The following is a 19718-nucleotide window of genomic DNA, read 5'->3' on the forward strand; positions in this document are numbered from 1 at the left end:
TAAAGCATTGTAGTCTGAGAATATGCAGGAAATAATCTCAATCTTTTGGTATCAGTTGAGACCTGATTTGTGACCCAGTATGTGGTCTATTCTGGAGAAAGTTCCATGTGCGCTCGAGAAGAAAGAGTATTCTGTTGTTTTAGGATGGAATGTTCTGTAAATATCTATGAGGTCCATCTGGTCCAGTGTGTCATTCAAAGTTCTTGTTTCCTTGTTGATATTCTGCTTAGATGATCTGTCCATTGCTGAGAGTGGAGTATTGAGGTCTCCTACAATTAACGTATTGTTATCAACATGACTCTTTATTTTGGTTAACAGTTGGCTTATGTAGATGGCTGCTCCCATGTTGGGGGCATAGATATTTACAATTGTTAGATCTTCTTGTTGGATAGACCCTTTAAGAATGATTTATTGTCACAATGTGGGGGGGGGGAATTGGAGGGAGAGATGAACCATGAGAGACTATGGACTCTGAGAAACAAACAGGGTTTTAGAGGGGAAGGGGGGGATTGGTTAGCCTGGTGATGGGTATTAAGGAGGGCATGTACTACATGGAGCTCTGGGTGTTATATGAAAACAATGGATCATGGATCACCACATCAAAAACCAATGATGTATTGTATGCTGACTAACAACATAATAAAAAAAAAATCCATAACCTAAAAAAAAAAATAAAAAAAAGAATGATTTAGTGTCCTTCTGTGTCTCTAACTACAGTTTTTAGTTTAAAATCTAATTTGTCTGATATAAGAATTGCTACCCCAGCTTTCTTTTGAGGTCCGCTGGCATGGAAGATGGATCTCCATCCCTTCACTTTCAGTCTGGATGTATCTTTAGGTTCAGAATGGGTCTCTTGTAGACAGCATACGGATGGGTCCTGTCTTTTTATCCTAACTGCAACCCTGTGCCATTTTATGGGAGCTTTTAGGCCGTTCAAGTTGAGAGTGATTATTGAAAGATATGAATTAATTGTCATCATGTTGCCTGTGAAGATGTTGTTTTTATAGATTGTCCCTGTAAATTGCTGTTGTATATCACTCTTGGGGTCTTTCTCCTTTTATAGAATCCTCCTTAATATTTCTTCCAGGGTTCACTTAGTATTCACATATTCTTTCAGTTTCTGCCACTCTTGGAAGTTCTGGATCTCTCCATCCATTCTAAATGACAGCCTTGCCAGATAAAGTATTCTTGGCTGCATGTTCTTCTCGTTTAGTACCCTGAATATGTCTTGCCAGGCCTTTCTGGCTTGCCAGGTCTCTTTGGATAGGTCTGACGTTATTCTGATGTTCCTCCCTCTGTACGTAAGGAATCTCTTTCCCCTAACTGCCCTTGAGATGGTTTCCTTGGTTCTAAGATTTGCAAGTTTTATTGTTACATGCCAGTCTGTTGGCCTGTTTTCCTTGATCTTGGGAGGGGTGCTCTCTGTCTCTAGGACACAAATGTTTGTTTCATTCCCCAGATTAGGGAAGTTTTTAGCTATGATTTGCTCAAATATATGTTCTACTCCTCTCTTTCCACCCCCTCCGGGATCCCAATAATTCTGACATTGGAACGTTTCATGGTGTCACTTATTTCTCTGATTCTACTTTCATGGATTCTGAGTTTTTTCCCCTGGCCTCCTTTTTTTCTTTCTATTGTCTTCACAATTGCTAGCCTGAATTCCATCTCCGATATGTTGGTTATATCAGTATCCATTTGTAAATTTGTGGCATAAGCATAGTCTCTGATTCTTTCCTATTTTGGGGGTTCCTCCTCCTAATCATTCTGTTGAAGTGTGGTTGACGGAATGTATAGAGTCCAAATTATTGATCACAACCCAAGCAAGATGCACCTGTTTTCTAGGGACCTTAGGGTTGATGGCCTCTTGTTCTCCCAGACTGTCTTCTGCGAGAGGGGCCTGCCATGCTGTTACTCAGGCAACCCTGTTTGAGCAGAGTTGCCTTGCCCCCTGTGTTGTGGGATGGACTCAGTGAAAACCGGTGTTTTGGGGCTTTTGTTCTCTGGCAGCTTTCCATGGCAGCTTTCTGCATCTGTTTCCTGAGAGTCAGAGCAGAAGAGACCGTTTCCAACCCTCTGCCTCAGAGCAAAGAGATCGTAGTCTGTTCTTCAGTGAGCTCTCCAGGCCACACTATCTCTGCTTCTGTCTGTGCTGCTGTAAACTGCAGTGTCCTGGGTTGTGCACCCCTCAGCAGAGCTCGCAGTCCTCGCCCCCAGGTCAGGGCATGTGTTTGCCATTTGTGCTTCTAAAACCACCAGTCACTCCCAGTTCACATGCGCCACCCCGCATCTCCATGTTTCAGCCTGGGGGGCTGCCCTATAGTCCTTTCCCTGTTGCTACCAGTCTGGGAGTGTGTGTCTGGTCCCCAGCACGGGAGGTTTTGCGCTGCTGTGTTATTTCCCCTTCCCGGCACCAGCTCTTATGGCAGCTCCCTCCTATTTCCATTTATCTTCCAATATCTGTTCCCAGAATCATGGCTCCCTGATTTATATCTTGAAACCAACTGCCCATGATATTCTCTTTGTAGAGATACAGGTATATCTTCTTACATCTCAGGCTGATTTTGTGGGTGTTCAGAGTAGTCTGGTAGATATCCAGCTCAATTCTGGGAATAAGTTGGAATAGGATCCCCTACTCTTCCATCATCTTTTCCTGAACCCTCCTTCCATTTTTTTTCTTGTGGTTGAGTTCCAGTTTCACAGAATTGTGGTCTGAGAATATGGAGGGAATAATCTCAATCTTTATTATATTGGCTGAGACCTGATTTGTGATCCAGTATGTGGTCTAGTCTGGAGAAAGTTCCATGTGTGTTCGAGAAGAATGAGTATTCTGTTGTGTTACGGTGGAATGTTCTGTATATATCTATGAAGTCCATCCAGTCCAGTGTGTCATTCAAAGCTCTTGTTTCTTTGTTGATCTTCTGTTTAGATGATCTGTCCAATTCTGAGAGTGGAGTGTTAAAATCTCCTACTATTTATGTATTATTGTCGATATGATTCTTCATTTTGGTTAACAGCTGGCCTATGTAGTTGGCTGCTCCTATGCTGGGGGCATAAATATTTACAATTATTAGATCATCTTGTTGGATATACCCTTTATGAATGATACAGTGTTATAGGGTAGCTCTATTTTTAATTTTTTGAGGCACCTCCACACTGTTTTCCAAAGCAGCTGTACCAACTTCCATTCCCACCAACAGTGTAAGAGGGTTCCCCTTTCTCCACAACCTCTCCAACATTTGTTGTTTCTTGCCCTGTCAATTTTTGTCATTCTAACCAGTGTAAGGTGGTATCTCAAAGTGGTTTTGATTTGAATTTCCCTGATGGCTAATGATGATGAACATTTTTTCATGCGTCTGTTAGCCATTTGTATGTCTTCTTTGGAGATGTGTTTGTTCATGTCTTCTGCCCACTTTTTGACTTGATTATTTGTTTTTTGGGTGTTGAGTTAGAGAAGTTCTTTCTAGATCTTGGATACCAGCCCTTTATCTGTAGTGTCATTTGCAAATATCTTCTCCCATTCAGTGGGTTGCCTCTTTGTTTTGTTGACTGTTTCCTTTGCTGTGCAGAAGCTTTTTATCTTGATGAAGTCCCGGTAGTTCATTTTTGCTTTTGTTTAACTAGGCTTTGGAGATGTATCTTGAAAGAAGTTGTTGTGGCCGATGTCAAAGAGGTTACTGCCTATGTTCTCCTCTAGGATTTTGATGGATTCCTGTCTCACATTGAGGTCTTTCATCCATTTTGAGTTTATCTTTTTGTATCATGTTAGAGAATGTGAGTTTCATTCTTCTGCATGTGGCTATCCAATTTTCCAGGCACCATTTATTGAAGAGACTGTCTTCTTTCCATTGCCTATTTTTTCCTGCTTTGTCGAAGATTATTTGACCATAGAGTTGAGGGTCCATATCTGGGCTCTCTATTCTGTTCCATTGGTCTATATGTCTGTTTTTGTGCCAGTACCATGCTGTCTTGGTGATCATTGCTTTGTAATATAGCTTGAAATTGGACAACGTGATGCCCCCAGCTTTGTTTTTCTTTTTCAACATTTCCTTGGTGATTTGGGGTCTGTTCTAATTCCATACAAATTTTAGGATTGTTTAAAATTAAAAATAGATCTATCCTATGACCCAGGAATTGCACTCCTGGGTATTTTTCCCAAAGAAACAGATATAGTGAAAAGAAGGGCCATATGCACCCCAATGTTCATAGCAGTAATGTCCGCAATAGCCAAACTGTGGAAAGAGCTGAGATGCCCTTCAACAGATGAATGGATCAAGAAGATGTGGTCCATATATGCAATGGAATATTACTCAGCCATCAGAAAAGATGAATCCCCAACGTTTACATCCACATGGATGGGACTGGAGGAGATTATGCTAAGTGAAATAAGTCAAGCAGAGAAAGTCAATTATAATATGGTTTCACTTATTTGTGGAACTTAAGGACTAGCATGGAGGACATTAGGAGAAGGAAGGGAAAAAATGAAGGGAGGGAAATTGGAGGGAGAGATGAACCATGAGAGACTATGGACTCTGAGAAACAAACTGAGGGTTTTAGAGGGGAAGGGTGTGGGTGATGGGTTAGCCCAGTGATGGGTCTTAAGGAGGGCACATACTGCATAGAGCACTGGATGTTATACGAGAACAATGAATCATGATCACTACATCAAAATCTAAAGATGTAATGTATGGTGACTAACATAACATAATAAAATAAAATTAAAAAAAAAAGAATGATATAGTGTCTCTGTGGATCTCTTATGACAGTCTTTGGTTTAAATTCTATTTTGTCTGATATAAGAATTGCTACCCCAGCTTTCTTTTGAGCTCCATTGGCATGATAAATCATTCTCCATCCCTTTAGTGTCAGTCTGGAGGTGCCTTTAGGTTCAAAATGTGTGTCTTGTAGGCAGCATATGGATGGGTGCTGTCTTTGTATCCAATCTGCAACCCTGTGCCATTTAATGGGAGCATTTGGGCTGTTCACTTGAGAGTGATTATTGAAAGATATGAATTTATTGTCATCATGTTGCCTGTGAAGCCCTGGCTTCTATAGATTATCTCTGTAAATTTCTGTTCTATATCACTCTATATCACAACCCCCTCTTAATATTTTTTGCAGGGCTGGCTTAGTGGTCACATATTCTTTCATTTTCTGCCAGGCCTGGAAGCTCTGAATCTTTCCATCCATTCTAAATGAGAGCCTTGCTGGATAAAGTATTCTTGGCTGCATGTTCTTCTCATTTAGTACCCTGAATATGTCTTACCAGCCCTTTCTGGCTTGCCAGGTCTCTGTGGACAGATCTGATGTTATTCTGATGTTCCTCCCTCTGTACCTAAGAAATCACTCCCCCCCAGCTGCTCTCTGGAAGCTTTCTTGGTTCTGAGGTTTGCCAGGGTGCTGGGCTCCGTGGAAACTAATTTTTTGAGCTTTTGTTCTCTGGCAGCTTTCTGAGCCTATTCTGAGGGTCAGAACAAAAAAAATGGCTGTACCCAGACCACCTCTGTCCTAGAGCAGAGAAATCACAGTCTGCTCGTTCTGAACCCTCCAGAACACACAGTCTCCGTTTCTGTTAAGTGCCGCTGAAAACTGAAGCCTACCACAAGTGATGCGCGTCCACAGCGACCTTCTCAGCGGTTGATCCACAAACCCCACTTGTCTCTGCCCTGCAGGCAGTCCTGGGTTCACAAGCGTGCCCCCACAGCTCCTGGATCATGTTTGAATGCGGTTATAAAGCCATTCCTGGCATTACCGTTCTGTGAGTTATAGCCCCAACCCCTCGTGGTATGCTCTTGCACTCTGGTGTCATATCACTTTCCAGGGGCCAGCTTATGGCAGATCCCTCGCCCTTCTGCTTATCTTCTGATATCTGCCCACAGATTCATGATTCCTCCCTTCATACCTTGGGACAGGTGGTGTTTTTCTGCTTGTAGTGATCAAGATATATATTCTTACATCTCAGGTTGATTTTGTGGGTGTTCATGATGGTTTGGTAGATACCCAGCTAAATTGTAGGGGACCGGTTAAAATGTAGTCCCCTACTCCTCCACCATCTTGCCCCCCTCTCCTACTGTGGGTCTCTCTCTCTTACCTCACATGTCTCTCCTCTTAGTCCTGTTGCTGTGGGTCTCTATCCCTTACCTCTGTTCTGTGCCCTCTAGGTTCTTTTACTGGGGGTCTTTATCTCCTACTTGTCTTATGTCTCCTCCTGGATCTGTTACTTTGGGTCTCACTCTTACATGTGTTCTTTCTCCTGTAGGTTCTGTTACCTTGGGTCTGTGTCTCTTACTTGTTGTATGTCTCCTATAGATTCTGTTATTGTGGGTCTCTTTCTCCTACTTGTCTTCTGTCTCCTCTACATGCTTTAATGTGGGTCTTTATCTCTTACCTGTCTACTTCTACTCTAGGTTCAGTTACTGTGGGTCTTTACACTTATCTGTGTTCTGTCTCCTCCTGGTTCTGTTACTCTGGGTCTCTATCTCTCACCTCCCATCAGTCTCCTTCTGGTTCTGTTATTCTGGGTGTCTATCTCTCACCTCCCACCTGTCTCCTCCTGGTTCTGTTACTCTGAGTCTCTATCTCTCACTTCCCATCTGTCCCCTCCTGGTTCTGTTACTCTGGGTCTCTATCTCTGACCTGTGTTCTGTCTCCTCCTGGTTTTGTTACTTGGTTCTCTATCTCTCACCTCCCATCTGTCTCCTCCTGGTTTTGTTACTCTGGGTCTCTATCTCTCACCTCCCATCGTCTCCTCCTGGTTCTGTTACTCTGGGTCTCTATCTCTCACCTCCCTTCTGTCTCTTCCTGCTTCTGTTACTCTGGGTCTCTATCTCTCACCTCCCACCTGTCTCCTCCTGGTTCTGTTACTCTGGGTCTCTATGTCTTAGCTCTCATCCATCTTCTGGTGGTTTCTTGTGGTAGGACAATATTGGAGGGTCCCACATGGGAGCCTCAGGGCCTAGTGGTAGGTAGTTCTCAGAGAGCGGGCATTCTAGCCCGGAGGGTGATGGCATAGTTGTGCCAGTGCCTGGTGCTCCACAAGGAGGGCATGGGGTCCCCCTGTTGTGGGAGCTCTTGGCATTCCCATGTGGGGTGGGTGGGATGGAGGCTGATCATTGGTCCAGGGGATGGGACTGAGGGTAGCCCTGGGGCCGAGAGGAAGAGGGGACTGAGCAGGCTGCATGGTCCATTGGCAGATTGGCTTCTAGGTAGATGTGTAGGGTGAAGGGGATGGAGGGTGTGGAGTGACCTGAGGATGGTAGCCTGGAGCCCCTAGTGTCCCTGAGGGCTGGAATGTTGTCCTGGACACCTGCTTTCCGTCCCACAGCCATCCTAAACTGTGTCCCCCAAATTCATGTCTTAAATCCCTGACTGCAGGACCTCAATGTGACAGTATTTGGAGATGGGGTGTTTGGTGAGGTGATAAGGTAAAAGGAGGTCATTAATGCAATCCAGTATGGCTGGTCCTCAGTATGGCCTCTTCTCCTTGTAAGAGCAGATGATCAGGACTCAGGCACACACAGAGGGCTGGCCATGTGAGGACAGGGGCAGAGGTCCCAGGGGACACCCACCCTGCGAGGCCTGCCTCTCTCCCTGCTAGCTTCCAGGATTGTGAAAGCAGAAATACATGTGGTTGAAGTCCCTGGACTGTGGCCCCTTTGTCTGGCTGCCCATGCTAATACACACCCTACACATGCCTCTTGCTTCTGGCCACAGCCAGGGCTGGCAGCCCCTCCTGCACCCAGCCCCAGGTGACCCCTGGCCCTGCACTGTTTCTGGCTTCCTTCCTCACCCACTAGGAGCCCGCAGGCCCTGTGGGGTCCTGGTCCCCCACGGTGGGAGTGAGCCAATGCATGGCGTGGCCAGGCTGGGATTTCACTAGGTACATCAACAGAGGAAGACATTCCCCAGTGAATTATGGAACTTTTCAGGATAGTTTATTGTCATCGAAGAAAACGAGAAGAAACAGTAAAGGACAATATTGTGCTCCAGAAATTTCACAAGATACAAGCTACCCAAGCTACAACAGTGGGTTTCCTTTGAGTGATGGGTGTGCATTCTCTCCCGGGGGCACAGGGGCTCTGCTTCTCCTCCCCTGCCCAGCCGTCTCCCATGTAGGGGATCTGACCTGGCACTCGCTCAAAGACTGGTGGAGAACCAGGCCTAGGGGTCCACCTGTCTCAGGCCCCAATGCCCGGGGGCTCTCTCTGGTCATCTTGTCTCTGCCCCCAGCTCCCAGGAGCAAGCAGGCATTCCTGCCCAGCATGACTCGGGTCCTGGGCACAGGATGGTGCAGGCTGGGCCTGTTGTCCTGGCCTCTCGGCTCCCGTCCACCTTTGTCCACTGAGGCTGCTTCCCACCCACCTGGTCGCCAGGCCCCTCTGCAGGAAGCCAGTCTGATCACTCCTTCCCCAGATGGTGCCACCCTGCCCCTGGTGGGCTCCTGCAGTGGCCACAGGCCTGGGCCCTTCTCTGCGTGGTCTCCTCCCATGGAGAAGGTCTAACTGACCATTCGTGGCATGTCGGAAGCTTCTCTGTGGGGTGACAGAGGCCCGCGGCTTCCTCAGGATCTGAGACAACAAGCCTGCTCTGGGGATGTCCTGCCTTCTGGAGCCTGGCCTGGAAGGGGTTTGCACAGAGGCCAGGCCCTGCCCAGATAGACACTGGGATCATGAGCCCTCCACCTCCTCCAGGATGACCATGCACTCCGACCCTGGGGCTGTCCTGGTGAGGGCCATCTTGCCCTGATGCCTCAGTGTCCACACGGCCCCAGCAGTATCTTGGTGGCTGCTGAGGAGGGGTCAGCAGGTGTCCGTCAGCTCAGGTCGGGGGCATGGCCTGCTGTCATGTTGAGTCTCCAAACGGGGGTTCAGGGGCAAGATGCAGCCCACGGTGTCCACGAGCCCAGAGGGTGGAGGTGCAGGCCCAGGGTGGCTGTGAGGTCAGAGGGTGGCAAGGTGGGAGGGCAGAGAGCGGGCCTGGCAGCAAGCCGAGCGGCATGAACGGATTAACCCGGTTCCTATGTGGGGTCGAGGGCAGCCCTGGACACCCGCCCAAGAGGGCTGGCCCTAGGCCCCCTGCCCGATCATGTTCCTATAGTCGGGCACGATCGTGCGCTTCAGCTCCACCACCGAGGAGAAGATCCACTTCACCTGCAGCAGGCGGGCAAGGGAGTGAGCGTGGCCTGGAGTCTGAAGGACACCTCCCGCCAGGGCCTGCCCCCCACACCCGGGACCACTGTAGTGTGCGGGGGTCCTGGTGGGGATGGCATGTGGACAGCAAGGGGACAGCGAGGGGCCAGTGAGTAGTCAGTGAGGGGCCACAGAGGGGACACTGTGGGACAATGAGAAGACAGTATGGGACCATTGTGGCGACAGCATGGGGACAGTGGACCTTAGTGTGGGGACATCGTGGGTACAATTTGGAGACAGCTAGGGGACTGTGGGGACACAGTGGAGATAGCGAGGGGGTAGTGAGTAGTCAGTGAGCGGACAGTGTGGGGACACAGAGGGGCCCATGTGGGAATAGTATGGGGACCGTGTGGGGACAGCACAGGGACAGTGTGGGGAGAGTGTGTGGTCATTGTGGGGACAGCATGACCACTGTGAGGGGACAGCTCAGGGACAGAGGTGACAGTATGGGGACAGTGTGGAGACTGTGGGGACAGCATGGGGACAGTGTGGAGATAGTGTGTGGACAGTGTGGAGACAGCATGGGGATAGCGGGCCATAGTGTGGAGACAGTGTGAGGTCAGCATGGGGATATCATTGAGACACCATGGGGACAGTATGTGGAAAGCGAGGGGACAGCATGGGGGGCAGTGTGGGGCCAGCCGGGCATAGTGTGGGGACAGTGTGTTGTCAGTGTGGGGACAGCATGGAACAGGGTGGGAACAGTGTGGGCAAAGTTCTGGGTCAGCTTGGGGAGAGCATGGGGACAATGTGGGGACAGTGGGCCATAGTGTGGGTAGAGCATGAGTACAGCATGGGACAGTGTGGGGACAGCGAGGGGATAACATGGGGACAATGTGGGGAGAGAATGTGGACAGTGTACTGGGAGCATGGGAACAGTGTGGGGACAGTGATGAGACAGTGTGGGGACAGCGTGGGGACAGCATGGGGTCAGTGTGGGGACAGTGGGCCGTAGTGAGTTGATGGTGTGGGGACTGCATGAGGAAAGCTGGCTACAGTGAGGTGATGGTGTTTGGACAGTATGGCAACAACGTGAGGACAGCGTGGGGACAGCATGGGGTCAGTGTGGGGACAGTGTTGGGACAGTGGGCTGTAGCGAAGGGATGGTTGAGGACAGCGTGGGGACAATGTGGGGACAGCATGGGGACAGCGATGGGACAGTGTAGGGACACCATGGGGACAGTGTGGGGACACCATAGAGACAGCGGGCCGCAGTGAGGGTACGTGTGGGGATGCCCACCTTGAAGAGGGTCACAGTGGCGCTGTAGCACACGCTGAGCAGGAAGAGGGTGATGAAGATGGAGATGGTGGTCCACAGCCCGTCCAGCTCCCCATCCTGGTCCTCGGCACAGCTGTCGTCCAGGAGCAGCTCTGGACAGGAAGGGGGTGATCAGTGCCATGCCTGCCCATCGGGGTCATTCCCTGGGGGACAGTCACAGCCTTCTGCAACCTCAGGTGCCAGCCTCAGCACCCCCAGCTCTCCAGCTTGGGCCTGGCCAGGGGGACCCCTCCCTCTCTGTTCTGTCCTGTGCTGGAACCCTCATGGGGGAAGGCGCCCTGACCGACACACACCCTCTTCCCCTGGGGGCCAGGTCCAGAGGGTGGGAGGGTCAGCAGAGTCCAGGGAAGGGCTGGTCAGTGTCGGGGAGTGTCCTAGAATATGAGTGTGTGGGAGCGTCAGGACAAGCTGGGTGTGGGGGTTTCGTGGATATTGGGAGGGGGTGCAGGTGCCCTGGGGCTGAGGAGGGCTGCTTAGTGTGGTCAGTGTGTGGATGAGCTGCTGAGCAGCTGATGGGTGTTGGGGGGTGGTGGGGACCAGGCTGGTGTGCAGGGTGAGGGTCCCCAGACCCGCTCTGGTCTGGGCTCATGGAGGCTGTCCGGGTGAGGCCCATCATTTAAGGCCTGTGTGTGTATGTACACGTGTATGTACATGCATGTAACTGTGGGCACACACACGTGTGTATGCATGTATGTGCATATATAAGCATGTGTGTGAGTGTGAGTGTGAGTGTGTGAGAGAAGGTGGCACTGCTCAGCGGGACAGGCTTGTTTTCAGTGGGTCTGGACTCAGCCCCAAGTGGCATCTGGGATGGTCCCTCCCCTGGGCACCCAGGGCCACCTGCCTCTGCCCCTTTGGGGCATGGGGTGAGTGTCCTCAGGAGTGGACCGGCCTGGCCCCAGGCAGGATGAAGCCAGGCAAGGCCCCTGTATTTGAGGGAGGGCGGGGGCCTGTTCGTGGAGTGCCTGAGGGCAAAGGAGGGCCTGTCCCCACACATGGGTCAGGCATGGCTCTTGCGTGGGCACAGAGCTACCACGCAGAGTCTCAGGAGGCCCAGGGAGCCCAGGGCGGAGGACAGGCCAGTGTCCCACAACTTGGGCTGGTACAGAGGTGGGTAGGACTGTGTGCTCATTTCCCTGAGGGCTCTGGAGGGGCTTCTGCAATCCCTGTCCATACCCTCCAGCCCTGGGCAGCTTCTGACTGGAGGGATGGCCCAGAGTGGCTGCCACCTCTGGCAAAGTCCCCTCTCTTGCTCAGGCAACTCCTGCCCACATCCTGTGGCAGCCAGCGCAGACCTGCCCGCTAGGGGATGTGGCCCCCGTGGGACCTGCTCCCTCCCACCAATGGTGACCCCTTGGCCTTGGAGCCTGGCCTGTCTGTGCCGCCCAGAGGTCCGGGGGTCCTGAGCTCTGCCTCGGAAAGAACCATGACAGCATCGCAGGGTCCCAGGGCAGTGCTGGGTGCTTTATTTCATGCAGGGCTGCCTGCCTGGGAGGTATGTACACAGGGGTGGGGGCTCTGGCGTCTTTGTGGGACCCTGAGAGCCCATGGTGGGGGGCTTGCTGGGATCCCAGGCGTGTTGTTCATTTACCCGGAGACTGGGAGATGGATTTCTGTGTGTGGTGGTTGTGTAGAGCTTCATGCATGACTTCACACATGAAGACCTCTCCCCGCTGCCATTGGTTCTTGTCCACTGAGAGCTTGCTGTAGAGGAAGTAGGTCCCATCTGCATCCAGCTGGGGTGGGGTTGTTCGGATACTGCTTTCTGGCATCTGCTGGCCATTGCTCTGCCACTCGACATCAACCTCAGATGGGTAGAAGTCTTTGACCAGGCAGGTCACGCTGACTGTGTTCTTGTTCATCTCGTCCCGGGATGGGGCCAGGACGTACACATTGGGCTGATGGGCCTGCCCTGTGGGATCAGAGTCAGCACAGATGGTCACTCCCAGGGTGGAGGGCTAGACTAGGTTTGCAGGACCCTGCTTGACCCTCCCTGCGACCCTAACCCCTGCACCCCGCACCCTGCTGCACACCTCTGGCCTTGGAGATGGTCCTCTGGATGGGGGATGGGAGGGCTTTGCTGTTGACCTTGCACTTGAACTCCTTCCCCTTGAGCCAGTCCTGGTGCACGATGGGGAGGACACTGACCACACGGTAGGTGCTGTTGAACTGCTCCTCAGGCACCTTCGTCTTGGCTGTGTGCACCTCCTGGTCATCCACGAACCAGCTGATCTGGACCTCAGGTTCTTCCAGGTCCACCACCACGCATGTGACCTCGGGGGTTCGGGTAATGGAGAGGGTGTCCTTGGGTTTGGGGGGGAAGATGAAGACCAAAGGTCCTTCCTGCAAACAACAGCCTAGTAATGGACACAGAATGCAGGGGTCAGCATGTGGGTGGGCTTCCTCTTGAACATCCATTCCCCCCACCAGACTGTGGCTGGATGCTGGCCATCTGCTTGGGGTGGAGGGCAAGGTCCTGCTGACTCACCTGGACATTTGCAGGCACATTCTTTGGGCACTGCAGAGAGAGCAGAGTGGGCGTTACTGGGTGTCTGGAGTGGGCACAGGTTCGGGTGGGTGTAGGTGAGGGCCAGGTCTTGGGGGCTTCTCAGACCAGGGACTGGAGTGGGGGTAAGCCGCCTGTGCTCACAGTGGACCAGGCAGCAACACCCAGAGGACCCCCTTCCCGAATTGGGAGACCTTCATGTGGGGGAGACAGCAGGGCTTCCCCTGTGCCCTGGGGTCCAGGTGGGCCAGCTGACCTGGCCTGTCTCCCGGTGGACACCGTCTCTGAGGCCCGTCCTCTCACCTTTCTTGTCCACCTTGGTCTTACTGGCCGGGTGGGCCACAGTGCAGGTGAAGGTGTCACTGGGCCACCTGCTGGAGGGCACTGTCACCATGCTGCTGAGAGAGTAGAGCCCTGAGGACTGCAGGACGGACGGGAAGGTGTGCACACCACTGGTCAAGGAGCCGGAGTTCCAGGACACAGTCACAGGCTCGGGGAAGTAGCTGGACACCAGGCAGGCCAGGGCCACTGTGGAGCCAGATGTGGTCCCGCAGCTGGGGGCCAGTGGGAAAACCGATGGGGCCGTGGCGGAGGCTGCAAGAGAGGAGGCTGTGTGACCACCAGGCTCTCACCCCTTCAGGGCTGGGGCAGGACAGCAGGTGCCCAGGCTGGGGTGCCCCTGGGCCCAGTGCCCATGTGCTCCCTGGACATGCGCAGACCAGCTGCCTGGCTTAGCGCTCTGTGGCCACAGGTGCTGGACTCATGAGCTTGGTCAGTGATGGGTGACCACATGGGTCAGAGTCCCCTGGGACTCAGGCCTTGGGTCCCCACTCAGGCTTTCTCTGGGTGTGCAGCCTGACTGAGCCCTCTGTCTGAGCCCTGACCTGTGGCACCTGCTCCCAGCCGGCTCCTGCTAGTCCCCTGAGTCCACTGCCATGCTGTCCCAGCTTGATTGTGCCTTGGGCCAGCGGGAACGTCCACCCACTGCCCATGCCCCTCAGCCCAGAGCCCTCAACAAGGCCTGCCAACTGCCCTCCAGGCCCCACATATTCTGGGTCAGCTCTGCAGCCAAGCAGCCCCGGCCCCCGGCCCTGCCCCAAATGCACTGGACCCTCCTCAGGCCTTCCTGGCAAGGCTTCCTGAGCTCACTCAAGGCCCCTCCCAGCCCGTGCCCCTGGCCTTGGCCACCCCTGCTCTGGGGCCTGTCCAGCTCCTTGCTCTCCCCAGAGTCCTCCTTCAGCCCACGTCTTTCCTGAGCCTGTCTGCCCGTCAGCATGGTGGGGGGAGACATGCCCTGCCCTGGCTGTCCTCCCTGCATGGTGCCAGCACCTCAGGGCATCTCAGCCCCCCAAACCCAGACAGGCCTATCCCCTCCGACCCTGGTCCCCTCTGCTAAGGCTGAGGACCCTGTCTGGTGTCCCCTCCCACCCACACCCCAGGCTGGCAGCTCTGCCTCAAGCTCTGATGGGGCCCCTTGCTCTCTCCTCCACTGGGTCCACTGCCCCGTGCCTCCCCGCCTGGCTGAGGCATGTCCACCTCTTCTGTTCCTCGTCCCTATGAGCCTCCAGAACATGGCTCGCGCCCCGGACCAAAGACCTAGGCCCCCGCTCAGCCCCTCAAAGGTGGCCACCACTGACCCTTCCTCCTCAGAGACCTTCCCACCGAGGCTCTACTCTCCACCCTAACTTGTCCCCCTGGGCCAGCCCCTCACCCTGTACCCCATGTGCAGGGACGTCACCTGGGCCTGAGCCCTCAGCTGTATCTATAGGCTGCACCTGCTCAGCTTCCACCTAGTCCAGAGCTTCTTCGAGCTCAGTCCTGCCCTTCATCCCCGGAGCTCCTGGGGCTGCCCCTGCCCATCCTGCTCTCCACCTGCCCCTGCTCACCTTCACAAGCTCTGCCTGCTCCCCTGAGTCCCTGGGGCTGCCCCCTACTCATCCTGCTCTCCACCTGCCCCCGCTCACCTCCACAAGCTCTGTCTGCTCCCCTGATCCTCTGGGTCAGCCCCCCTCCCCTCCTGCTCTCCACCTGCCCCTGCTCACCTGCAGAAGCTAGGCCTGCTCCCCTGAGCCCCAGGCAGCCCCCTACTCCTCCTGCTCTCCCACCTGCCCCTGCTCACCTGCACCAGCTCTTCCTGCTCCCCTGAGCCCCTGGGGCAGCCCCCCTCCCCTTCTGCTCTCCACCTGCCCCTGCTCACCTGCAGAAGCTAGGCCGGCCTCCCTGAGCCTGGGGCAGCCCTCTGCTCTTCCTGCCCTCCCACCTGCCCCTGCTCACCTGCAGAAGCTCTGCCTGCTCCCCTGAGCCCCTGGGACAGACCCCCTCCCCTCCTGCTCTCCACCTGCCCCTGCTCACCTGCAAAAGCTAGGCCTGCTCCCCTGAGCCTGGGGCAGCCCCCTACTCCTCCTGCTCTCCCACCTGCCCCTGCTCACCTGCAGAAGCTCTGCCTGCTCCCCTGAGCCCCTGGGGCAGCCCCCCTCCCCTCCTGCTCTCCACCTGCCCCTGCTCACCTGCAGAAGCTAGGCCTACTCCCCTGAACCCGGGGCAGTCCCCTACTCCTCCTGCTCTCCCACTTGCCCCTGCTCACCTGTCCAAGCTCTCCCGGCTCCCCTCAGCTCCTGGCCTGGTGGTAGCTCCTTCCCATCTGGGATCCCTGTCCATTCACCTCCTCCCAGCTGCTACTCTACCTGCCCACCCTCCCCCCTGCCGCCGCCCCTCTTTATGGCCTCTCAGCCTTCTAGGCACTTGCCTGTGCAGATTGGAGACCTGGTCCTGCCAGCTCAGGCCCCAGCCCTCTCCACCCTTGGCCCCTGCCTCCCCTGTCCTTTAGCTCTCAGCACTGAGCAGTCAGAACCCACACCCCTGAGCTGCTGTAGGATTCCAGGCTTTGCCACCCTCCTGCCTCCTGCACTGGGAGCTCCTCAGCTCTAGGCCCTGGGTTCAGACCAGGGTTGCCTTGTCCTTCCCCTGACAGCTTATCAGAATCCGCCCTGCCCCACAGAAGCCCCTGCCCCTGCTGTTAACCCACTTGCCCCTGCTCACCTGCACAAGCTCTGTCTGCTCCCCTGAGCCCAGGTTTGGCCTCTGACCCTCATCCCCTGGACTCCTGTAGCATGTTGAGCTCCCTGATCAGCCTCCCTGCTGTCTGGGTCCTGAGCACATGGGAGCCGTACCAGCCCCGCCTGGTCTGCTCCACTCATCTGCTGCTCATCTGGTGCAGCCCAGGGCCTCATGGCCAACACCTCTGACCCTGCCCTGGGGCTTGAGCCGGCTCCCTTTGCCTGGACAGGACCCTCAGTCCACCTGGTGTCCTCCTCCTCCTCCCCTGTGCTGAGCCAGCTCCTTTCTGTGTCCTCACCTCAGACCCATCTGTCCATGTTGGCATTGGTCCTGCAGTGGCTCAAGCTGGTGCAGCCCCCGGCTCCCAGCACAGGTGGTGAAGGGCAGCCCTCAGGCTTCTGCCCACCATGCCCGTCATGGTCCTTGAAGGTCCCGGTCCTGGCCCCCCTCTGTCAGCGTCTGGTGCATTCAGCAGTGTTGGTGTGGGTGAGCCCCTCCCGTGCCTCCCTCGTCCCTGCCCTGGGTGGTGCCATGGACTTCAGGCAGCCTGCCTTCCCCCGTGCGGGCTCACCTGCTCCAGTCCCTCCATGGGGTCCTGAGGGCCTGGTGTTCCTCAGCTCCTGTAGCTGGTTCTGCTATCCCCACCTCAGTCCCTCATCTTTGCTCCATGCAGATCACACTCAGCATGGTTGGGGCTGTGGGAGCCGCTCCCCTGCAGCCATGCTCGCCCCTGCACCCCACCTCCTCCCTGCTGTGGCCCCAGGCACACGTGGCTCCTTGTGGCTGAGCTCTGTGCCCACAGCCTTGCTTCCTAGCCTCCAGGCAGCCCTGGGAAGACTAAGAACAGGATTGAAACCAAGAGGCTTGGCTTGCTTCCTGAAGTTCCCTTTTCTTCTGGGTGGTTTCTGTCTCAAACAGCCAGTGGGGGAGTCCGGACACAGCCAAGGGTGCCCCACGGGAGTCTGCGGGGGTGGGGTGTGGTGGGTGCCCAGGGGCCCAAGGGAGAGCACAGGAACCCCCCTCCACAGGATGCTCTTAGCTCTCTGCCTCCTGCAGGGATATGCTTGCTGCCTGCTCCCTGGCAGAGCAGTCTAAGCTGCTCTCAGCTGAGCCCTGTGGTGCCCCCAGCCCTGGTGGGCTCCTCCTTGTGCCCCAGTGAGCTTGCAGCGTGGGTGCAGACTGTCCCACCTGTAGCCTGCGGACCAGCCCTGGGCTTGCCCTGTCCACACAGCAGGATGGCCTCCCAGTAGAATCGTGTCCTCCTTTGGCTCCATCCATGCCTTGGCTCTAAATAATCTGACATCAAATCGCATGTTTGGAGGGCGGTGCATCTGAAGGGCGCTGTGTACTGAGTCCCCACACCCAGTGGAAACCATGTCAGCAACCTCAGAGGGTCTCGCCGTGAGCCCCGAAGCAGAGCTGGGCAGCCCTTGGGAGGGTCTGCCCTTGCCCCCGACTGCCTTCCCCTGGGAGCCTGTGTGGCTGGATCGACCCCCGCCCATCGGACGATCGTGAGCCATCGGCTCCCCCTGGCCTGTCCTGTGGCCCAATCCCGGGCTGTCCACACAGAATGAACAACCTTTTAGATTCTCTAGGATAAAGAAGGAGGGATTTCCTCGAGGACCGTCAGGACGCAGCCCGGGACCCAGGCCCGCAGCTGTTAGTAAGTCCTCTGGAGAAGACCACCTCACGCAGGCTCTGGGACCTGCTTCCCTCCTGCAAATGCCCCGAGACTGTCGATTGGCAGAGGCCGGAATCGGGAGACCTCATGTGGAGGAATGCAGGGAGGAGCCGCCTGATGGGCATGTTCGGACAGGAGGGTGTCCCTTCTGGTGACTCATTTGCAAGGCGGGTGCAAGGTGCACGCGTGGGGGCCGTACGTCAGGCTTCGGGGAAGGCCAAGCTGGTGGGCCGTCATGCTGCTGGAGAGGGAAATGTACCATGGCTTCCCCTCCACGTCAGGCTGCTGGGGTTTCCTCTCTTCAGGATTGCTGGGGGCAGAATCTGTATGGGCTCCGACACAGCACCTCTTTCAAGCAGTGACCATGAGCTTGGATCCCTGGATGCTCTCTCTTATGGAAAGGGAGTGTTTTGTGTGTGACGGTGCAGGAGGGCTCCCGCCCCAAGTCCCCGCACACCTGCACCTCTCAGGCCCGTTCCTAGGAGCCACCCGGGCAGTCAGCCCCTATGGGCACGTGTGGACCCCACTCTGGCCGGTGTGTGCCGAGTCAGGGGACCAGCTGCAGAAGGCTCCACGCTGCCCTATTGCCCTGCACTGCGTAGAAAGCACATTACAGTTGGGGGGGGTGAGGTGTTTCCGGGGCCGGGGGAGGGCGAGGAAGGAATGGGGGCGCAGAGGGGATCTTCTGTGGAAGGGAACTTAGTCTGTTGGCGATGAGATGGTGGAGCACGTGGACAGCATCCTCCAGAGCAGGGCAGACCGGGCAGCACCATGGACAGTGCCCCGCAGGCCTGGGGTTGGGCGGCATGGGATGCATTGGTCAGGCTCATAGACGGGGACACCATGGGTGGTGAGACCAACGTGAACTGTGGACTTTAGTTCACGGTGATCTGCTAATACTGGCTCATCGTTCTTAACAAACGTAGCACACGCATGCAAGCTATTCATAACACCATCTGGGCCCATGGAGGGGCTCTGGGATGTGTGCGAAGGCTCCTTTCTGCTCTCGTTATCTAGAAACCTAAACCAGTGTGCAAGAACACGGTCTTCCAGTCGTAAGAGAAGGAAGTCACGGGGATGACGGCACTGAGATGGTGTGGGGACGGCTGCTGCCTGCACTCCCCAAGGGGAGTGTGAGTCATGTGTAGACTTGTATAGCCTTGTGGAATTACCAGGAAGTCAGGTAAGAGGTCTGACGTGCACTCTGCTAAGATTAACGGGGCATATTCCATGGGTTAGGGTCTGTGCCCAGCGTCACCGAGCACCTTCCATGGTTTAGGGTCTGTGCCTGACAGCATGAACCAGCACCTTGTATGGTTTAGGGTCTGTGCCCGGCATGAACCAGCACCTTCCCTGTGTCAGGGTCTGTGCCTGGCATCATTGATCAATTTCCATGGGTGAGGGTCTTTGCCCAGGGTCTGTGTCCAGCATCACCGAGCACCTTCCACGGGTCAGGGTCTGTGCACGGAGTGACCCAGCACCTTCACAGGTCAGGGTCTGTGCCCAGCGTGACTGAGCTCCTTCCAGGGCTCAGGGTCTGTGCCCAGCATCACCGAGCACCTTCCACGGGTCAGGGTCTGTGCACAGCATGACCCAGCACCTTCACAGGTCAGGGTCCGTGCCCGGCGTGACTGAGCACCTTCCACGGGTCAGGGTCACTCCTGGGCTTGTGGCCCCATCCCTCCCACCCACATCTCCGTCTTCATGGGGCTTCTCCTCTGTGTCTGTGTGTCTCCTCCTCAGCCCCTTGGAAGGACACCTGCCATGAGATTTAGGGCCTGGACCATCTCATCTGAAGATCTTTAACGTCAATCACATCTGCAAAGACACTTTTCCAAACAAGGTCACATTCAAGGTTCCTGGGATTAGGCCGTGGACATAGCTCTCGGGGGCCAGCATTCAGCACACTGTGCTGGGTTCATAACAGAAGGAAAGAAAGAGGGACAGAGGGACCCTGAGAAGGCAGCCCCTTACTGCCAGGAGGGCCCGTGAAGGCAACATCCCTGGCAG

The 19718-nt window shown here is 54.9% G+C and overlaps 2 gene segments (V, D, J or C); both read right to left on the bottom strand.

Moving 5' to 3' along the window:
* Positions 1-9062: 9062 nt before the first annotated feature.
* On the bottom strand, positions 9063-12815 carry LOC135361494 (immunoglobulin heavy constant gamma 1-like). The segment is given in 4 exon segments: positions 9063-9146; positions 10426-10556; positions 12056-12376; positions 12498-12815. Coding segments are annotated over 3 exon segments (486 nt in total).
* LOC135361664 (immunoglobulin heavy constant gamma 2-like) lies at positions 12466-13962 on the bottom strand. The segment is given in 4 exon segments: positions 12466-12821; positions 12953-12982; positions 13274-13564; positions 13956-13962. Coding segments are annotated over 4 exon segments (684 nt in total).
* Positions 13963-19718: the final 5756 nt, after the last annotated feature.

This window comes from Mirounga angustirostris, unplaced genomic scaffold (genome assembly GCF_029215605.1).
Source record: "Mirounga angustirostris isolate CCGP_5_RB_7025 unplaced genomic scaffold, mMirAng1.0.hap1 SCAF_9, whole genome shotgun sequence".
Lineage (NCBI taxonomy): Eukaryota > Metazoa > Chordata > Mammalia > Carnivora > Phocidae > Mirounga > Mirounga angustirostris.